General features: G+C 40.4%; 2 protein-coding genes across 4 annotated transcripts in view; both read right to left on the bottom strand.

The window, feature by feature from the left end:
- Positions 1 to 624: 624 nt before the first annotated feature.
- Positions 625 to 9922, bottom strand: LOC117964344 (P2X purinoceptor 1). Of its 2 annotated transcripts, XM_059001613.1 has the most exons (13): positions 9583 to 9922; positions 8575 to 8719; positions 8142 to 8213; positions 7576 to 7636; positions 6738 to 6831; positions 6296 to 6376; positions 5908 to 6034; positions 5041 to 5171; positions 4764 to 4854; positions 4223 to 4288; positions 3669 to 3764; positions 2507 to 2548; positions 625 to 1375 (listed from the first exon to the last, which is right to left on the bottom strand). In XM_059001613.1, exons 1-13 carry the CDS (start codon positions 9714 to 9716, stop codon positions 1370 to 1372), a joined length of 1146 nt encoding a protein of 381 aa, XP_058857596.1. In that variant the 5' UTR covers positions 9717 to 9922; the 3' UTR covers positions 625 to 1369. The 2 variants fall into 2 exon arrangements, with proteins under 2 accessions (XP_058857596.1, XP_058857595.1); XM_059001612.1 differs by lacking the exon at positions 625 to 1375 and having other exon boundaries at positions 2411 to 2548.
- A 6646-nt stretch (positions 9923 to 16568) lies between these two features.
- The window catches only part of LOC117430875 (sarcoplasmic/endoplasmic reticulum calcium ATPase 1-like), a 68078-nt gene continuing 62293 nt past the window's right edge, over positions 16569 to 22353 (bottom strand). The window contains exons 15-22 of one of the 2 annotated variants that reach the window (XM_059001601.1): positions 20532 to 20752; positions 19625 to 19827; positions 19450 to 19535; positions 19189 to 19322; positions 18916 to 19033; positions 18086 to 18203; positions 17207 to 17251; positions 16569 to 16789 (exon numbers count right to left, since the gene is read on the bottom strand). In XM_059001601.1, coding sequence (XP_058857584.1) covers positions 17247 to 17251; positions 18086 to 18203; positions 18916 to 19033; positions 19189 to 19322; positions 19450 to 19535; positions 19625 to 19827; positions 20532 to 20752 — 885 coding nt within the window. In that variant the 3' untranslated portion in view covers positions 16569 to 16789; positions 17207 to 17246. The remainder of the gene's footprint in view (positions 16790 to 17206; positions 17252 to 18085; positions 18204 to 18915; positions 19034 to 19188; positions 19323 to 19449; positions 19536 to 19624; positions 19828 to 20531; positions 20753 to 22353) is intronic. The other variant, XM_059001600.1, reaches the window with a different exon arrangement.

Raw genomic sequence — 22353 nt, forward strand, 5'->3', positions numbered from 1 at the left:
CACCGCTACAAACACACGCTGTCCTCTGAAGCGTGTGCCGTCAGCCGACCGCTTTTTTTCACACTGCAGACTCACCGTGCAGCCACCTCAGAGCTACAGCATCGGAGGACAACGCAGCTCTGGGCAGCTTACAGGCAAGCCCGCAGGTGCCCGGCCAGACTACAGGGGTCGCTGGTGAGCCGAGGACACCCTGGCCAACCTAAGCCTTCCCCCCCTGGGTGGCGCTCAGCCAATTGTGCCCCGCCCCCAGGGAGCTCCCGTCTACGGTCGGCAATAGAATAGCCTGGACTCGAACCGGCGACCTCCAGGCTATAGAGCGCATCCTGCACTCCACTCGGAGTGACTTTACCAGATGCGCCACTTGGGAGCCCCCTAACAGAAGTATTTTAATTCAGAATTATATCATTCTGAAAACATCCCTTGCCAAGAGACGACACGTGGACTAATACAGTACATACTTTTAATTCCGGTACGTGTTGTAGCAGTATGTAAAATTCCATTAACGACACAACAGCAAAATTAAATCAAAATGTTATCCATGCACAGAACTGCTTACAAGGTAACAGGCAATGCAATTTAGCAAAATACTAAAAAAAAAAAAAAAAAAAAAAAAAAAAAAAGGTTCCAGAATTAAAACAGTATCCAAAGTCAATATTCAAAATTGCAGAATATGGTGCTCGATTAAGCCCTAATGTCACAGTTCACTTGCAAATGAAAATGCACAAAAGATAAGATTTAAAAAAAAATAATAAAAAAAATACATCACAGTATCTGAAACTGTTTAATGATTAACTGTTTTACATTACACTAGCTGGTCTCGTTCGCTTTGTTTTGGCTGCATTTTCATCAGGTGAAACTGGAGGAAGCGCAGTGTAACTGCACAATAAAGAGAAACAGACGCGGGCTGTGATGGATAATCAAATAAATTGTAACATTGAAGAGATGGGCTTTGTATCAGGAAACTGGTGATGGAGTCAGAAGTCGCATGTGACGGGTAAGTGCATTAATTTGTTGCATGATATATATATCATGGAAATTGATTTGTTTCTTAATAAAAGGATGGTAAAACATGACCGACATGTATCTGAGTGCTCACTATATTACAATTCTAGAAAGAAAACAGTAGTTTGTACTTGCAGTACTGCACAGGTCTGAAACAGAAACCACAATCATGAATACAGACTATACAGTGTGTGGTCCCTGTTGCAGAGCCAAGGCACTGTGCTGTTCATCTGCATCCCAGAAGGGCTGGGTTTTCATTCAGAAGTGCTTCCCAGTGTCTTTAATAGTCAATAAACCCAACGTTGAGTATATCAGTGCAATCTGAGACACTGCCTGGGCTCTCTGGCTCGCCAGCCTTATTGATCCATCATTCCTGACAAAAACAACAGAAACAAAATATTAACTACAGGTAGGAGTCAAGGATTTCAATCACAGGACTGGCCATGCATTGTATTGCTTCATTTGGATTGATATATACAGCTGTGGCCAAAAGTTTTGCATCACCTAGAATTTTAGGATTTAGACATAATAAAAACAAAACAAAAAGATATGAACATAATTTAGATATTTTATTTAATCAAACAAACTTCAAAATGATATCGCAAAAGTCTACCGTTGTACTTCATGTTAGATTTTGAAATGTCACATTTTTCAATTTGTCACTTTTTCCTATATATGGGAAAACTACCAAGCAGTATATAATTCAATATGTTAACATAACATTATTCAGCAGGTTTCATTCGACTTTATGAAGCAAAATGAGTTCATTCTACAGGGTGATGCATGGCCATAACTGTACATGTATAAATGTTTGCAAAAGATAACTACCACAGTCTTTGCCAAGTCCCATTTTCCTTCTGTGCAAAAATACCATTTGGTTAATAATTGCTTCGCCAGTACCAGAATCCATTTAGGGACTACAATCAAAAAGCATGTTCATATTTCAGTCTTGTCCTGTCCAGCATGCACAATAAAACCGAGTGTCCACTTGTAGATCTTGAGCTTAAACCACACAGTCACCCCAGTCAGAGAACACTGGTGCCACATTGTGTGAATTCTCTCTTTATACTGCAGTAAATAGTAAAGCGATATGGCCAGGGCTCCCATAACACTATTCCAGGAGCATTTGCACTCCCGATAAACAGCAGGTCTGAACACAAACAGCATGCAGATATTTGAAATACAACCCCAGAGATGAGAAGCTGCTGCCACTTCCTGGTGTCTAATCTCTGAGCTGTACTTGAAGCTCGCTCCAGTGGTCTAGCTGCCATGTGAGCAAAGGTGCCAGGATGCAGCAGTTCATCTGTGGCGCTGTAACTGAAATATCAGCTCTCCTGAACTGACGAAGCAAAAGCGCACACAAGAGCTTTCTTAAACCATTACTGGGTTTACATCAGACCTCTGGAGGGATGCAGTCTGTTTGCTCAAATGTTTTACCCACAGCAGCATTTCAAGGGGCATTACAATCACGCTGCACACTACGTCGTGACCCAGAAAAACTCACCCTTGTTGCGTTTTCACTTCCATCTACAGTGATCATCTGTGCCTAAAACACAAAACATAACATATTGCTTTCATTTTTACAATAACAAAAACTGATTTTAAAATCCGTTCTTTTTTAGATTTGCTTCAGATGTGAAATCCCATTGAGTTCTTCCTGATGTTGCCAGACATTGGCTCCACTGTATAGCGGAGAATGCACTACACAGTGTACAGTATAATATACACTGTATACTGGATGTACTAATGAGGGCTAATGGGCTGGGGGTGGGGGCTTAGTTATTTCCCATTGAAAGCGGTCTGTAACCTTGCACAGGAAATCTACTGCAGCTTCTTACAGATATCCCAATGAACACCCCCTCAACCTGAACTAAACAGAATAATAACCACGCACTGAGCAACTGCATCAGCTACTGATCACATTGCTCTGAGTAGCAGTAGATTAAAATGCGCTTCTGAAAACGAAGGAAGTTCTGTCTGCTGAAAACTGTGTTGCTATAGCAACCGCCGCTAGCGGAACTCAGAATTGTTTGAGTCTCAGTGGCATTGCTGCCTTAGTTTTCTAGAGTGGCTCTGACTACCACGGAGGGAAGCACAGGGAGTCTTTCACTGATGAACAGAAATACTGGGCAGCACCACACGTTACTGGGCTTGCCTTTTTCTTACAGATATTTTAAAACATACACAAACTCATGCAACTGTCACAACGAGAGCCTGGCACACATTTAGCAAGTATTTCGATGAATGTACTTCATTAGTATTTTTTATAATGTTCAATATTTCTTGTTGAACTTGATCCAGCTCTTTCTTTTAAATGGATATTTCCTCCTACGCACCTCTAAGCCCTTACACACTACAGGTGCAACAAGCTTGGTTATAACAGCCAGCTCGGCACAGTGGCAATGGATTTCAACAAGAAGAGGACTTATCATTACTGACCCTTTGTCTCCCTCTTGTGGGAAAAGAAAAAACTAACAAGAAGTAGATTTCATTCACAATACGTTACTATATAATGAAAACTATTTTAGGTAACAAAACAGGTGATACACAAATATACATATAAAAATATACAACTATGACAACAAAAATGACCATGTTAAAATGGAGGCATACTCTGTTGAGACACGAAATGTATTGGACAAGTTTTAACTATCTGTAAAACTCACCTCACCCTCGTCCTCTGTGGATTTAAACTTCAGACTTTTGTAGACATTCCGTCTCTGCATGAAGTGAAGCAGCAACAGATCACATAATACAGTTGCCTTAAAAAAAAAAATATATATATATTGTTATATATCTCTTGCTATGCTGATGCTAGGCACAACTGTATATATTGGTCATTAGCATCTTATAGTTCTAAACAGCAAAAGTAATCCGGGGGAAAAAAGGAAATAGTTTAATACAATTTGTGTTCAAAAGTTGTTGAAATATAATTTGAGATATCTAGTGTTTCATATTCTACGCTACAGAATGAGAAAAAAAAAAACAACACATTTTGGAATCCATCTTGTATTCATTGAAACCAATAACAGATGTTTTTAAAAAAAGGACAATTAGAAACTGCACACCTAGATCAGAGTTATGGAATTATGCTGCTTGCTACAATCACTTCAATGGAAGGCTGATCTCCCTTTACCAACCCTGGTACTGCAGAATCTCGGGCTAGCTGGAGAGACCTGAATGCTGAAGCACATTGTTAATTATCACACTGACTACTCACCACTCCAAAAATCCCCACTCCAGAGCCTATTGTTGTCATGGTTGGAATGATGTCAAATTTACCTGCCTGGACACAACACAGGGAAGACCTTAAACTGCAGTATATGTTACATTTAACTATTCAGGGATACAAATAAGACCCCCATTGCACAGCAGTCTGATCCATTTTAATAAGACACATCTGAGCTTGTTACCTATACGCTGTGGCTAATCAAGCTCGTAGTAAAACCTGGAACTGGTCAGACTGCTATGCAATAGGAGTCTTATTTCCATGCCTACTATTCTAAAGATTGCTGGTTTGCTGAGCTAGACAATAAACAGATTGAAAATGAACAGACTGCAGGCGACATTCTCAAACTTTAGTCCAAATATTTTTTTTTTTTTTAAGTGTCTGACTTTTAGTCCCTCCTGACCACTAAAATTTAAATTTTAAAATTTACATACCTTCTTTTTTTTTCATTTTTTTTTTACTCCAGGACTAATTGAGAAGATGGAGACATTGTAAAGCACCATTTCAAACCAAAAACAGCTGGTGAGCTTACCATCCCGTGCACGATAATATCAAATCTGATCCCAAACACTTTCACCAGAGTCCTCTTTTCAGTCCTGTCCTCCATAAAGTATTTTGCAAACCTGAAAGAACCAAAGCAGTCAGATAATCTGTCACCTAGGGGCTACAGTACGGGGCGCTGCAGGTAACTCACCAGAATCCAGAGGACACTAGTTAAAAGGCAGACAGGGTGTGTTCAGGTCAGGATTGAGATGCACTGAAGCACACAGCTTATCCAAGTGCTGTCACACACGCCTGCGGTCTCATACCTGAAGTTATACCCGGGGGTTGACAGGCTGTCCTCTCCGTACAGGCCGTGGATATTGAAAGTTGGATTACAATGACTAGCACTCCAATCCAGGTCACAGTCCCAGATAATTCCAATGACAATCATCCCACCCTGTGAATCAAGCAATAATACTGTACAAAGAGAAACCGCTGGCGATGTTAACAAGGGGTCTGTTCAGAATCAATGCTGGCCAAGAATAAAGACTAAACAGCGTTGTGATTTTTTGGTGCCAGTATTGTGATTTCTGCTAAATTCCCTGCAGTCTGAGAACCCATACTGTACTATGTACACAGCAGGTGGTTCCAACATTCTAGTCACTATTCTATGGGCGGAGCTAAAAATGAAAGCTCTAGCACACTGTACATATGAAATGTAGTACAGAGCCATTTAGTAATGTAAAAATCAGTAGGATCTGCCTGGGTCAAACCAGTCCCTTATAAATCAATGGGGTGCAAGTAAGACTGTTGCATGCAGGGGGTTATGAGAGTCAAAAGCCGTCAATATTTATTCAGTCATTGATTCAGTCGTTTATTTAGCCAACAAAAGAAAGTTTTGATCCAATAAGAATGATCTCCTTATCAGAGCTCAAAGGTCGACGTTGTTCTTTTTTTCTTTCCTCATACTCTTTCAGGGCAGCTGTGCATTCAGCAAACAGTATATACAACACAACCAAGGCATGTCAATATATATTCTGTATCTGCTGGAACCCCACCTTCAGAAGTAGAAGAGCATATCATCACTCAGGCCAATTCTTAGCTTCACAAAAACTGGGCATGCGGTTGCCAAGACATAGATACACGTATCTCTAAATTATTGAGAATTCAGAATAGTTATTTGTAGCCCTTACCTTCACTGCTATCTTTCTGAAATCAAACCCAGCCATCGCGACTAGGTCCCCCAGTCTGAATATAGGGCACAGGGGGTCTGTGTCTTTGTGATAGATGCACGATTTATTAAACTGCACTACATTTGACCTAGAAAGATCATGAAAAAATAAAGATCACATCTGAGCCTCAGCCATGAGCCCTTTTAAACTATTCCCTGCCAGGATACATTTATAATCACCCTGGATTGCATCAACCACTGGTTAAAAATAAATCCACCTGTGGCTTATCCCAGTGGTGTGGTATAAATAAATAATACAGCTCAGCCACCAGATCGTATTCCGATTGAAAGTACATTATCGTAAAAAGCAGTGGAACAAGTAAAGGACTGTAATTTACAGCGTGGCCCACCTGGAAACACCATAGCGGGGGAACGTGATGGCGTTCTTGATAAACATTGTGAAGTTTTCAGCTGCCATCAAAAGGGGTGGACTATAAAAAAAAAAGAATAAAAGATCAGTATATATATTAAACCACGGATTCCCAAACACTCTTGGCTAATGAACCAGAACTGATGTTATATTCAAAATAAGCACCTAAGCACCGCATGTATAGGAATTGCCAACCCCAACCCCAACCCCTTCCAACGGTGAATCCAATGGACAATGTTTATTAATTTAAGAGTTAAATCATTCTTTAAAAATAATTCTGTTTTGAAGATTCCCAGAAGTACACTGGCTTCAATAGTACCTGAACTCTGCCTCCCTCTGGACATTATTTTGATCTCAGTAGGACTTACTGAATAACTAAAGGTTGATACATGTAAAGTACGTTATTAACTGTTATGTCTTACTCAGGAATGTGGTTGTTTTCCACAGGACACCACCCAAAGATTTCACATGTTTTTAAGGTGCCTTTGTACTCAACACATTTTCCAGTCAAAATTCCTGTAGGAGAAAGTCAATATAGGAAATATTGTGTAAAATGGGGCACAGACAGAAACTGGAAGCAAATTGAAGGAAACATTCACGACCACAGTAACTTAAAGTAATTGTAGCTCCCACAAAACTCTTACCCATTTTGCACCTCCAATAGCTACATAGGTCTCAAATGTGCAGTTTTTAAAGAAAAAAATGTTACAGCAAACAGTTCATGTTAAAACAGGCATCTGGTACTACACTAAGTTCTCAGTTTGCGTGCCTTTTCTTCCAGGAAGTCTGTTACTGCTTTACTACCTTGGTCATTTCACCCCAGCAGTGTCTTCTGGGTCAAAGTTACTGGCTGAGAAAGCATGCCAGTGAATAGAGGAAGCAGCTAATTGGTTTTCAGGAAATAAGTCATTGAAGGGGTGGGGACAAGTTCATGCTCCAGGTGTAATGATCCAGGGGATGCAAGACAGTTTAAAAGCATGGTTTGCAAACAGAGATTTTAGTGGAGTACCAGGTGTTTTGAAATCAAAATGCATGTTTGCTAAAGCATTCGTTTTTTTAAAACTGCATATTTGAGACCTATATAATAATTGGATTTGCAAGGCAGAGACAAATTATGGAAGTATTTCATAATTAAGTGCAACAACACAAGCAAATTGTCAGAGAGCAACACATTCAATATGAAACCATGTGGCAGTTGACGAGGAAAGTTCACTCGAATGGTTTATTCTAGTGGCCTCGGGTGGTTAAACATCCATTTACCTTTTTCTCCCTCCACCGACTTTCCCTTTTCACAGTCACTGTCAGATTTACAAACTCCATCCTTATTAAAAAAAAACACAGAAAATAGTTCAGTGCAAAAGTGTCACACATACCTTCCCAACACATACCTGATTCACTCACCACTGTGTGCCCTTAGAACAGTGTCCCACAGAAAAAGCATAGAAAAGTGTAATAAATCATAGTAAAAGCATGGCAAAGCTTAAATACACACTGTCAATCATTGTAAAGCATGGTAACTCAGATTTAAAAGCCATGCTAAACTATCTTAAATGCATAGTGTAATCATGGGAAAACTGTCAAATGACTGGGCTAGTTAAATGCATTAAACTTTTATAATGGTGTATACCACAGATCTGGTGAACTTGAGCATTACAAGAATAGACAGAGGACAGTGCACAATGCTCAACTTCATACAGCTTTCTTTGTTCTGTTTTGTAGCCTCTGGGTTGAGACAATTAAAGTCAGGCACAGTCCCTAACAACACTTTACTGTATCAAGTAAGCCAGAGGGTGCTGGCCCTTTCTTCCGAGCGGACGCAGGAGTACCTTGGTACAGTTACCCTGCTTCTGACCAGCAGTCTCGATATAGTTAGTCATCACCACAAAGGAGCCGACGCCCTGAAAGAAAGAAAAGTAGAAAACGGCACTCATTGTTATGCCTTGGTGTAAAAAGACATAAAACATTCAGCCACTGCACTGCCCTCCATCCGGCACGTGAACACTGGTGGGCTGGGCTTATTTCCCACTTTACAACAATACTCAGACCCCTTGCTTGCCTGTTAACTAAATAATTCGGCATACCTCAAAAACACCTGCCCATTATAAAAATACATGCAGCACTATTTTAAAGAGGAAAGTGTATAAGTGACATAACAGTACAGCTGTCTTATGACATTTCCCCCAACAGCTCCAGGGGGGGGTGGATTAAAGTTAGGACAAAAACATGCACTTAAATCGATTTTCATGGAAACCGTCTTACCTGGTGAGGGAATACATAATCAGCCACATCCCAGATTCTGGAATTGTTCTTCTCGTTGGTGTACGCTATTCCCTTCATTTTCACTGACACCGTGCTGACTACACTGTCCACTGACTGGTATCCTTTCTCATACATAAACACCCACCTGCAAAACAGAAACACATTCAGCTTCCTATTCACAAGATTTAAAAGGACATATAGCAACTCCATAAAGCAAACAACGGAGGTCAAGATATCGAACTGCTGCTGATGGAAACTAACAAGTCTGATTGCAAGGTGCTTTCTGATTGGTAATGCTGCCTAAAATAACATGAGGTTGTTACTGATGATAACCTCAGTAGTAAATGCGGAATTAGCATATAACTATTAAAAGTAAAACTTCATTATATAAAGGTTGCCATGGTGAAGTGGGTAGTGCAACATGAAGAAAAATAGAGTCTCTAGAGATACTGAAATGTTGTCACCATTGAATTTATTAAAATGTTAGTTTGAAAGATCATGATTTAATACCAGGAATGCCAATAGATTTCAAATACATTTGAAAACTGCAAGGAGTCAGTAGATTTGAATCGCGATGAAATGGAGGCAGCAATGAGGCGCACAGGCTAACGCTATGGATTTTAAATATTTGGCTAGTGCTCCTTTTAAAGCAATTGAAAGAAACCAATAGAAGCCATCAGTGGAGTGCATGTGAATCTGGAGGTAAACGGTTACAACTGTGTCACTCAAAGCAGTCAACCCAGTCCCTGGTCAACACCAATTCCTGTATATATATATATATATATATATATTACATTATTACATTATTACATTGTAGTATTTGTTGACAAGTCAAAACTCCAAATGTTTACTGTGTTAATGACAGAAAAGCTTGGGGAATGCATACTATACTTGTCAACAAATACTACAATGTAATAATGTGCGTATAACACAGTACACCTCTACTAACAGTAAGTTGTCGTCCCCCCCACCCTCCCCTCTCACAGAGGAACGTTTTTGGCTGCTTACCCAATAATGTAAGCCAGGACAATCAGCTGAATCAGTCGGTAAACGATTCCCACTTTCTTGTGCCTCACGAGCACCATTCTCGGGGTGTCATACTCGAACATGAACTCCGAAAAACAATCCGATAGCCGTCCCATTGTTTCGGCGTTCACTGTTAGCAGCAGACTGGAGCTTCAAACTGTTCAGTAAGTACCAATAAACTGAGGTACTCTGGGTGGAGTTTAAGTATGTTTGACACGGCATTCAAATAAAATACATTGTTTGTTGAGCGTAATTACATATTGTTACGCTGAACAGCTGTTAGTAGTAGCAGCACACACCCATTTCTGTGCTGTTTGAGATTTTTCAGTCTGTATCATTGGATGCCTTGCCCTACACTTGAACATTCCATTCACTTCAGCCTTACTGGCACTGCAATCACCATCCCATCATCACCGCCGTTTTGCCTTTCTCGAGTCTCGACTGCAAACATACTCTTTTTTTCCCCTACAAACATGCAAGCGATGATACATGCAAGCGATGATATTTGCAATCATAGCAGTGTCTGAGAAAGATCTTTTGAATTGATACAGTATTTTCTCAGAAACGTTTAGAAGTAATTTTGTACAGCCCATTAAACCCAGCTTCAGTGTCGTTTGTTGAAGTACAGATAACAGCTACCATTGAATTGCTGATCCATTCCTTATATGACATGTATTGTGGCTTAGTGACCTACCAAAGTCAACATTCTTTTGATGAAAAAAAAATAAAAATGAAATCAACATTTTAGAACTCTCCCTAATTGACCTATATAACCTGAACCAGGTTATCATAGTGAAACGCATGCTGACAGCAGTATAAAAAACACACTTCAGTCAAAACATATACTTTTGTAAATCCTATACATCTCTGTCCGTATTGGGTTTTTTTCAGGAGGTATTGCTGATTTGGTGAAGTGCTTCATAAACATAAAAAAACAAATGCATTGGCCTTTTAGTATGCTACACTTTATAATCAGTGCTAATTTTTCTGAACCGTTTACCAATTTACTTTGAGTCCAAACTTGCAGGACGGTTTTCAGCTGCTTCCTTGTTGAGCTACTTTGCAATGCTCCATGTTTCATGGCTTTGCTCCAAAAGACTACATTGAAAAGCTGTTTTTTAAATCGGGGCATTCGCTTTCTCCTGGGTCTCTTTGCTCCCATGCATCTTATTATTTCAGCACACCTGAGGCACCAACAGCATTGTTTTATAATCTTAACAGAGGAGCAGATTCATCTATTTAATTCCCTTATTTCAAGACCTAGTTCAGCACAATGTCACATGAGCAGCACTTTTTTCTCCTTTCCATTGTTCGCAGAAAATGCAGCATAAACCCATCCCGTTTCTGTGCTAATAGGCTACTTCTTATATAAAATAATCTATTTGGTCTCAAATAAACCCTGACATGACTAAGAATGGCTCCTGTGAAAAGTTTTATAGTAAAGTTGAAGACAGAAATATTTGGAAATGATATCTGGAAGTCAAATATAAACTAACATTGCAAGTATCCTGTTTCCTATAAAAACAAAACCCACACACCTTTTCTGTACATAAAATAAGTGCGTGTCGCTCATCACTTTGTCAGTCATGACTTTTGTTCCAAAGACAATGTAAATAAAGTACTGCAGAAACGGTTTATTAAGGGTGGCTGTTTATTATAGTATTATAGGTTTTGTTGCTATAATTCTGCCAGGTTAAGACATTATGAAACATGGATCATTGTTCCAGCTCAAGTGAACCTGGGGAGCTGTTTCTTTGATGTGTAATTGTTGATGCATGAACTACAGCGCTCGGAGTAGGTGTCACGTGCGTGCAAAGAGAAAGCTGTGTAAAGTGTCTGAACGTGGTCAAAACACTTACTGTAATAACCTTGTTGGGGATGATCGTCCTAGACACCTAGTATCATTTGAAAGCTTGTTTCAAGGGCTATCCGCTAAAAAATAAACTTGTTGACATAAATCATTTAAGTAAGGGGTCAGGCAATCCCCCCTTCTTACACTTGAGTAGGAATGACCTGGTGGATTTGGAAAGCTGCTAAGTGATGCAAATCAAGGTCATAGAAATATTCACCCCAGTTAGTTCCATTTTACTTATCTACACAGCTGCAGATCAACATCGCCAGCGTGCTGCTAACTAAGGCTGCTGATTTCCCCTGGTCTGGGTGATTTTCCAACCCCCTGTGAACAGGCTGGCTGTAGGGGTGACATCAGACCAGAAAATGAACCAAAACACACAGCAACTGTGGGCGAAACTGAGACGCTGCGGTGCTCAGTGTTTTATTAACACAAATAAAAGATTTGAACAAAACAAAACACTTATACACAAAACAAACGGCACTTTGGCCAAAATTAATAGGCAGACACAACAGACAGTGGACGAACACTAAACAAACAACAAGTATAGTGCTGATCTAGGTCAGCACGGAGAGCAATTGTTATCTGATTTTAATCTCTCTCTCTCCCGTTCTCCATCACCGAACACCCAACCACAAGTGAGTGAAACACTGCATCTTTTATGCAGCTGTACCGAGATGCAATCATTCGATTGGAATCTCGGTACATCTGCACGTGAACTAATTGTGCTCCCCGGGGTTCCATCCTAATTATCCACTTTAATCTGCTCGTGGTGTGATTGTGCAATCCCTGTGCCTAAATACAATTATACATTTTACATCACCTGTGCTACATAACCCACACTCTGTGCAGCAATACATACACACAACATACAACATATAACACAAAATACACACAGGGGAGGGGCACCCTGCCACCCCCCCATATTAATAACACAAAATAAATACAATACGGATACAGTCCCAAAAAGCCTCTTGTCACTTGGTCACCCGGTGGTATTCAATGCAATGCAGAAATCCTATTAGAAGAAAATGAACAATAATGTTAAGTTATATAAGAGATGCAGTAAGTCTGTAAACCGTGTGTGTGTGTGTGTGTGTGTGTGTGTGTGTGTGTGTGTGTGTGTGTGTTCCCTTTCACCACAGTAAAAGCATGGCAAAGTGTAATAAAGCACAATGAAAGCATGGTAAAGCATAGACAAGCACTGTAAAACAGAGAGGTATGGTAAAGCACATTAATAAAAATGGCAAACCAGGGTATACTGTGATAAATACACCGTATAATCATGGGAAAACTGCCATAATACTGTGGTAAACTTTAAGGGTTCTGTTGCTCCAGTATTGCATGTGGTAAGGGAGATAAATAAAATAACAATTGGATCTACTTACCCTTTAAAATGTTAGGCAAGCACCTAACTGGACTCTAATTTATTTGACTTTAGTTTTACCATTGGAAAAAAATATTTACAAACCAGAGGTAAATTAATATTTAAACATCAGCATAAATAGCAAAACATCTTATTTCGGTTATATAATGTACAAGAAAAAGATATCTTTGCAAAGTAATATTCTTTTGCTCAGAAAGCCTGATGTAGTGTTTTCAAAACAAACAATAGAGGTATGTGTAGGTTGTTGGCATGGTAACTAAAAGCAAAAGGCCTCAGATGGGCCCTGTTCTCCATTATTCAATACTGGTTATAAGACCAAGCGAAAGAGACGAGGAGAAGAGAAGTATGACACGCAGGTGCAAATAATTACCCAGAATCAGTAAATAACAATAAGATAAATAATCTTTATTTTTATAAAATATCTGTGTCCAACAGATAATATTAACAAGGCAATACAGAGAGACTCCCAGTTTTCCTGGTTGTCACGAGTCATTCGCTATACACACTGCTGCAACTTCATTATGCATTGCTAGACACTATGTGTAAACCAGACACTTAAATAAATTGAACTTCCCACCTGCCAATCAAATTACTATTATTAAAATTATCTGTATTATTATTACTTTAAAATGTAAGCCACAAACCCCCAACAACCATAAAACAGACAACATCAATGACATAAAAAAAAACTGAAATCCCTAGATTCTATGTGTATTTGAAGACAAATAAATTACACTAAGGAGTATATTATTATTATTATTATTATTATTATTATTATTATTATTATGGTCAATCTTTTTTCTGTTACCGTTTCTCAAATTTAAAAATATTTTCTTTTTCCGATTTTTTAAAAACAATTGAAATACAATTATATACTGTGTATTAATGACAGTAACAGTGTTACATGCAATTTTTTTCTGTACTGTTGAGAAGTAGTTCAGTAGTAAATAACAAGGCTATACATTCCTACACGGCGGGTGGCACTAGAGGACATTCAGGCTGTAGAAATAAACCCAGGGTGAGGTCTCTGTCTTAGGCAAGTCAGTCTGTCAAAATGCATCTCCAAAGAAACAGTCCATTGCTGGGGGCCACTCTACAGCAGAACTCAAGTAAAACATATTTCACTGACACAACGCTGCTTTCAAGATGTTAAGATATTCAGTCAGACTTCCAGATATACAGCTGTGGCTAACAGTTCTGCATCTCCCTATAGGATTAACTCATGAAGTAAAACGAAACCTTCTAAACAATGCCACGTTAACATATTGAATTGCTTTGTGGTTTTCCATATACTTAACGGAAAGCTGACAAAAACTGATAAATGTGACATTTCAAAAATCTAACTTGAATTGCTGTACAACAATTATGGCATACGGCAGACTTTTGCAATATAATTTCTTTGATTACATGATGTTAAATCTGAATAATGTTCATATAGTTTTTTTTTTAAATTATTATTATGTATCAATCCTAAAATTTTAGGTGATGCAAAACTTTTGGCCATAGCTGTACATTCGGACACCAGTGGAACACACTGTGCATCCGCTAAACAGTCAAAACCATAACATCCAATAAGCCCTTAACTGAACACACAGATACACTGCTCCTCTGACAAGTTTGACTGAATGATGCCGCAGTTATATATTCACACGGTAGTTACCAAATAATGATTTAATTACTAAGTAACGAGTACCGATAGAAAAATAATAGGCAAGGGAAATTATTTGTAATATTTACAAATGAAATAAAATACGAATTCCTGTTGAGTTTCAAAAAATAAATGAAACTAAATTTGTCCGGTGAGCAAGACATTTCCTTCAAGACAAAGGATTGTCTACTGGACGTGTTGGTTTTATTCACATTTTTATGATCGAGAGTTTAAAGTTATGGATAAATTGCCTTACTCATGTAACCTGACACTTGCTGTAAAAACTTCTTTACACGCAGTTAAACAAGTAAAGGATATGATGTCTGCAATGTCCTTTAATTGTTTGACTAAGGGAGGTGTTTCCAAGTAGTTTTTGTTTCACTCTCATGCAAGATACCAAGCTTTCAAAATAACCCCCCAAGGTACAAGCTATCATGCCACCAAAGTACATGTTTTGTTAGTTTTTCCCCAGCTCAGTTTAACACCTTGAACAAACAAGTCATTTTAAACCAGCACCTGGAAATGTCCTTTCTTAGATTGCGACCGTATTTAACAGAAAAGGCCTTAACAAAAACAGAAAGGTCATTGGAAAAGCTCAGGGGTGGGTATACAGTGACCTTGCTGTAGAATAACCCCAATTTACAAAACAAACCCAACAGGAGAAGGGAAGGGTGTGTGTGATGCCAATCAATGTAAACTCCCTGCTCCTCAAGCCGTGGCATTAGTGAGAGTTGATGCTGTGTCTGATGTTTGATGTTGTGTGGTGCCTTTAAAGTTCCTAACACCACCCAGTGCCCCATCGCTAATCGTAACCAAGCCCAACGTGAATACCTGGTGTGCACTGTGCGCTGGGAGTAGTGCTACTTTACATTACAGTGAGGCTGAGTACGTTTTTCAAGTGCGTAAGACCAATGTTGAATAATAGAGCTTACAGATAAATCGTGATATGATCTTATCATTGCCCTGAGCATGTGTGCTGGTGATGGGCTATTGTTAGGAACTATATTTATATTTCCAGGTAGCAAATAAAGGTGATGTATGAGACTTCTGGGAGTTCTAAGGCCTGACCTCAACCACCCTGGTGCTCAAAGCTAATACAGACACAGCATCTTCCAGAGTGAGTCTCTGGACGTCAGAACTGACACACAAGGCAACACACTACTGCGTAAGTCCCCTAGGCACTTCATGAAATGAACAAAATGAATACATAAAATCCACCAAAAGCTTTGAAAGGCAAGGAGTTTACTATAATACAGTATTGTTTTTTTGTTTACTTTTTTTTTTTTTAACACAGACCATCATGTGAGTTTCTTTAGGTACCCTTTAAATACAAGAGTGCAATGTAGTTCCCAATGTGCAAGTCATGAAAAATCCAGGAGGACGCAATGATGCCTCCCAACTAGAAGCCAAAAGAGCAAAAAACAGGCATTGAATAAAATGAACACATGGTCTTATGCCACATTAAATCTACTTTGAAAAAGACTGTTGTTTGGTGTACTTGGTTCAAAACCAACAGTTTCTTATTTAGTTCATTGTGGAGTAAGGCCACTCATATTATATAGCAAAGCAACTAGTTTGAGCTGGGCAAATGGTATTGGTTGGTGTGTTGGACACGTCAAGCAGCACCATTGGATTTAGTGATATATGGTGACCATTCAAGCAAATGGCCATTGGGTGTTATACAGGCTGAAACCAAGCAGACTGAGGGGCTGTTTAAGTTGCAATACAAGTAAACAACCCCTCTCCTGCTTCAAAAACAAACAAGGAAACTACACTGTAGTTTTTGAACCACCATGAACCTGGGGTTTAGCTCCACGAAACACCCCCAACCCGGGGCAGTGGTTGTGATTCCACTGGGGCTCTGGGCTGTTCCCAACAGCTGCATTTTAACAGGTGGGACAGTAAGAACTTAAGGTCACCATAGAGATGAAGCTCCATGCGCTGTCACATCCAAAAATGCCCAGCGCTGCACACTCCCCCCACCCCAACCCCCAACCCCCCCCCCCCCAACCCTCCTCAACCCCCAACCCCCAACCCCCCCCCCCCCCAACCCTCCTCAACCCCCAACCCCCCCCCCCAACCCTCCTCTTGCCTACATTCAGTTATTGCACTAATATGTACAGAAAAAAGCTACAAGTCATCAGTATATTCTGCAGTTGGTCCTCATTCTTCCTATACACTTGTCCGACACATGCAAGTCCTGCTGGCTGCTAGTGGCGGTTGAACATGCAAGACTTCAGTTTAAATAGGGGTTGTGTTCAGGGTTTCAGTCTCCTCTTGATGTACTTCCTGTCCTCGTCACCTGCAGGAAACACAACGCAGAGACAGATAGTGAGTGGCACAGGCTTACAGTACATACTGTATTTCTTCAAATATAAGTCCCACTTTTTAAACCTTTTTTTCTTCTCAAAAGTGGCTTGATGTGACTGCCTGAGTACACAAACAGGAACGTGACGTGCGTATTGGTCTTCCATTTTGGTAAGGGCAGTAACATTCAGTGTGAATAATGGTTTACCAGCGTAACTCAGAAACCCTGAATATAATATCAGCAACAATGGCATCAGTGTTGACACTGCTGATTCCACTGCAGGAACTGAAAGAATTCTAAGAATGCTAAGAAATGGTTTCATGAAGTCAGAATTCCTGACAATGTCAACATGCTGTCTGGATACGAGAGAGAAAGTGAAACAGAAAGAGGGGAGACAGAGTAAAGGTATACCTTTTCATTGCGAGAAACAGACAAGAAGAACAGAGGGAGGTTAAGCTGTAGAAAGGAAACAAGAAAGCACATTGAAAGGTAGCCATCGATCAGACATTCAGGCTCTTACTCGGGATGGACAGCCTTAGCACAAGCTTGCTGGATAGTCCAGCAGCACAGAAGGATGTTCTAGTAAAAGTAAATAGGAATGACTGCGACAAAAATAGGGGTCACTGTTGCGCGATAAGCCGAGGACACCCTGGCCGACCTAAGCCCTCCCCACTCTGGGCAGCACTCGGCCAATTGTGCACTGCCCCCTGGGAACTCCTGGCCGGCAGTGGAATAGCCTGGACTCGAACCGGCGACCCCTAGGCTATAGTGCGCATCCTGCACTCCACGTGGAGCGCCTTTACCGGATGCACCACTCGGGAGTCCCCTAATAGATGTTCTTTATTTAGTCTTTAAAGGTCCAATACTATAGAGTAACTGACAGCGGGCACAGAGACAGAGACAGCACTGGGGATATTTAATCAGACAACATACTGCTCTGTGGTGGTGAACCTTCAGAGATGTATTACAGTAAGCTAAACTAAATGATGAGAAGTGGGGTAGTGACAATTGAAGAAAACACATTTTTTTAAAGACCAGTGTATAGTCGCTATTGGTTACTCCTTTTCTTTTCTGTCAGCCATCAAAGATGGAACCATTAAAGAAGCAGCCTGGTCTTTAAATTGAAAAGGAGAGTTGCCATTTCTTATGTTCAAACAGTAGCTATCTCACTGTGATTAGCTGATGACTAGCCCAGCAGTGCAATGAGAAAACAGTATCATGAAGCCAAGCGAGCAAAAGTGTTAGTGTGAGTGTGAGAGCAAGTACAGAACTCCAGAGTGGGACACTCACCCTCTAGAAAGTTACGGGACAAGTACTTGAGACCCTCGTCCAATAGGATGACAGGGATCGAGATCTTCAAAACCACCATCCACTGGGACACGCTCAGAGGCGTCACCTGGAATATCAGCTGAAGGGTGACAACAAAAGGGAAGTTTCAGTGAGGTGTTGAGAACAGTAGGGAGCTCCCAAGAAACAGATTTCAGCTAGGTGCAAGGAACTCAGATACAGCAGCAATTAATGTGAATGTGCAGAAAACTGCAATCGCCGTTTAGGAAAAAATAAACTGCACTCAACGTATCTTGGGTATGCCTCGCTCTAATTTTTGGAAAAAAAAACACTGAAACTATCTGATTAATTGTAGTAAAAAGTTACTTAGTGCTGCAAGAGTTAATAGGATTTTGTTGGCTCCACTTTTGTGAATGTCCCACAGGACTATAAAACAGGAATGAGTGCTGATACCATGTGATGCCACTGGAATAAATGTGTCTGAAATTAAATTGGGTGAGATTCGGTAGGAGGCTTTGACAAGAGCATGTCCTCCAGATAACACATGAGATGGCGAATGGCAAAGTAAAAAAAAAAAAAAAAATCTAAATGGCATAAAAATAAACAATAAACTAAGAGAACAATAATTGAACTGCTCCTTTATGTTGTTCGCTTTGTAGCACTTTCATTCCTCTCAGTCTCCTGAAACCAAGTTCCAAGCCACAATGTGGCTTCATGTTCCCTCAGCTTTAGTCTTTGCACTTGGCTTCCATGATGTAATACTGTTTTTACTGTAACACTAATTCTCATGGGATCCTACCCCTTCTCCCCCTCCATGCAGGTGCTGTACTTACAGGTAAGGGCTCCACGTGCAGGATGAGGAAGTGCAAGGACAGGGACAGCACAATGGCTCCCAGCAGCCACACGTTCACCCAGGGGGGCATTCTCAGCAGGGACTGGTTCTCAGACAAGCTGGACAAGGGGAAGACAGCAGATTAAAACAGATACAGAAAAACACACCTCTTTTACTCAGACATATGGCAGATGCACTGAGACGCCACACTCACATTAAGTTGTGTGGGAGTTGGTAGAAATGTTTTAGTGCAATCCCTAAAATACTGAATTACCTGTTCAGGGCATTGAACATCTCGATGGTGACCAGCACAGACAGAGCCATGGTGGTGGGGTAGCGGGACTCGAAGACCTCACAATCGACCCCTGCAAAGAGCGGGTTGTCCTCAGTGCACTGCATGAAGTGCCTCTGTGGGGCAACAAACATGACTCAGAACCAGGGCCCCAAACCAAAATAAAACCAAAGTAAAACCACAATAATGTCGGCGTCTCCACCAGTGAGTTCCGAGACTAAAACAGAGTGAACTTATATTTACCAGCTGAAAGAAAGTAAGTTCTGGGCCTTCGGCATCATACAGGTACCACCAGGTAGCTGCGCCAACTGTTCCCAAACCAACATACCCTGCAACACAGAGGAGAGCGAATCAGAAGCCTGAATGAAGTGTCTCTGCACAATGCACGGTACACGACCAGTCAGCAGCACTCACTCACCTCCGATGGCCAGGTAGCGGAAGAAGAGCCAGCCGCTGATGAGGGGCTCCTTGGGGTTGCGGGGGGGCTTGTTCATGATGTCCAGGTCTGGGGGGTTGAAGCCCAGGGCAGTGGCAGGAAGACCGTCTGTCACCAGGTTCACCCAGAGCAGCTGCACAGGAATGAGGGCCTCCGGGAGACCCAGGATAGCAGTCAGGAAGATGCTGGAGGGGAAAGAAGGATTTCTTAGGGCTTATCACAGAAACGATTTCTCCAGGAATAAAATAACTGTTGTTTCTAATGTAGGGGTTGTGTCTGACTGGATATCCTCTACCAACAAGACCCTGTCCCACTTCCAAGGATCTATAATGCATCCATATACTGTACAGTATACCAAGGCTCCAACGTTTCAGTATTAAGAAAAAAGATGGCTTATTTGCTACTTGGATGTTACTGTAAACAGTATTTGACTTGTTCTTAGTGGTGAAACATCCTGTATAAATCCCTGCAATATACGCACCCAATGTAAGGTACCATGAAAAACTGCCTTAGGAGATTTCTCCTACATACATAATATATATTATATATTTATATAGTACATACTATACAGTATATAGTCCCTCATTACCTACATTTACATTTCCCTATGTAAAGTTCAATTAAATTTTAGCAAGCAGCTCCCAAGTTCTCAGAATCTGAAACCCATTTAATAGGTCAGTGTGATCCAAGTTCTGATACCATACTCAAGATACAGCTAGAAAATGATAGTGTGACAAACGTATGGCTATAAGGATACCTCTGCTATATCCTAGTTGCCAATGCAGGTTGGTGTTGAAATAAAGCCTGATTAAACATGAATTCAAAATGTCACCCGTTTTAAGCTGAGTTGGAACCCTGCACTGAGCTGTGTACAGAGAGAGGCCCTCACCACACCACCTCCCCCACGTTGGATGAGATGAGGTATCTGATGAACTGCTTCATGTTGTTGTAGATGGCTCTGCCTTCCTCCACAGCAGCCACGATGGTGGAGAAGTTATCGTCAGACAGGACCATCTCGGAGGCAGACTTGGCCACCGCCGTGCCAGAGCCCATGGCAATGCCGATCTCTGCCTTCTTCAGGGCTGGAGCATCGTTCACACCATCCCCGGTCTGCAGAGCATTCACAATAAGAATTCAACTGACTTGGTACTTTAACATGTTTCAGCCTCATTGATCTGACTCAAATTACCACCATTCATGAACCTTTTGTATGTATACAGCTATGGCCAAAAGTTTTGCATCACCTAGCATTTTACGATTAAGACATCATTTAAAAAAGTCATTATAGTCGTACAGTATTTTGTGTTAGATTTCGAAACGTCAAATGTTTTAATTTTTGTCCGTTTTTTGTTGGAAAACTACAAAGCAGTATGTAATTCAATATGTTAACGTAACATTATTTCAGCAGGTTTCATTCGACTTTATAAAGCTACATTTGTTAATTCTATTTGGTGATGAAAAACTTTTGGCCACAGCTTGAAAAAAAGACCACTAGGGGGTGTGTAGTGGTATAGCCTGTCTCTCTAAAACTAGTTTTGAATAGATTTTGTTTTTGCAGACTCACAGCAGCCAGAACAGTTGTATTCCCCTAGAGGTCATTTCTAACATGACCTCAAAAATTCCGCTTTTCAAAGCAGCTGGAAAGGGAAATGTGTACTGGAATAGATAGCAGGCATGCTAAATAATGATCAAAGCAGATACAGCAATAGAGACTGATGTATAACACACACACAACGGGTTATTAAACAGGCAAGATATTAAACAATTTGAAAACCAGGGACAGCACATGAATATATCTCAGGAGTGCAAGCACGAACACAAAGAGACATATACACATAACCCATTCTCTATGAAGTAACAAATATAACAATTTAAGAAATCTAAATAGTTACCATGAATCAAAACAAAATATACAGACAGTGAGCCTGCTGTAAGAACCAGGACTGTGGCATGACAGGTCTGAGCCCAGGACAGTATTGAGGGCGTGGCCACTTTATTAGGAATTCCTAATGACTCCAGACTGGGCGCTCAGTGCCATTCTACTTGTGTTTTTAAATGAAGATAATATTGTGGTACTTCATCCTTTTTGCAAACAGGCCAGTACATACAGGGGACCCAATAACTAATAATAAGCAATTAAAAAATGTGCTCCATTCATTTTAATATTACCAAGTAAACAGTTCATCTACACCCACTGCACAAACAGGCAGAAAAAATACACCCTCTTCTATTTAATCTGTTTAAACAGACTGTAAAGCTCTCATTTGTAGTGACTGTCTTATTGTGAAGAAATAGCTCCTGCTAACATCAAATAAACCTAAATAAGCAGGATCTTTAACCCTTTGCAGTCCATTTATTAAGTGCGTGTCAGTCGCGTCAGGTCCAATTTATTTTCACACGCGCAGTTAATTTTAGATGCGCTGTTTAAAAGTATTTTTTTTCCACAGTCAAACGGGTTTAAAAGGCCCTGCATATCAACAAAGCACTCACTAGGCATCTCAGGCCCCGCCCCACCCTTTCGTTCACTATAGCTTTCACATATGCTAAGAAATAAATAATAATAATAATAATAATAGTCGTACATACCGATCAATCATCTCCTGATCACTCGTTTTATCACCAAACGCCTCAATAATGTGATCCAAGTCATTATTTTATTACTATAACATCTAAAAAAAGCTCTGCAAATGTCCGTGATATTCTCTGAGCGC

Source organism: Acipenser ruthenus, chromosome 26 (assembly GCF_902713425.1).
Source record: "Acipenser ruthenus chromosome 26, fAciRut3.2 maternal haplotype, whole genome shotgun sequence".
Classification (NCBI taxonomy): Eukaryota; Metazoa; Chordata; class Actinopteri; order Acipenseriformes; family Acipenseridae; genus Acipenser; species Acipenser ruthenus.

Bases quoted from the DNA above. Each gene is read 5' to 3' on its own strand.
- LOC117964344 (XM_059001612.1), bottom strand. From the start codon at position 9,716: ATGGGACGGCTATCGGATTGTTTTTCGGAGTTCATGTTCGAGTATGAC. The intron at 8,720-9,582 runs GTAAGCAGCCAA...TCTGTTTTGCAG, and splicing joins GTCCTGGCTTACATTATTGG to GTGGGTGTTTATGTATGAGA. The intron at 6,377-6,737 runs GTAAGACATAAC...TTTTTTTTATAG, and splicing joins GAAAACAACCACATTCCTGA to TCCACCCCTTTTGATGGCAG.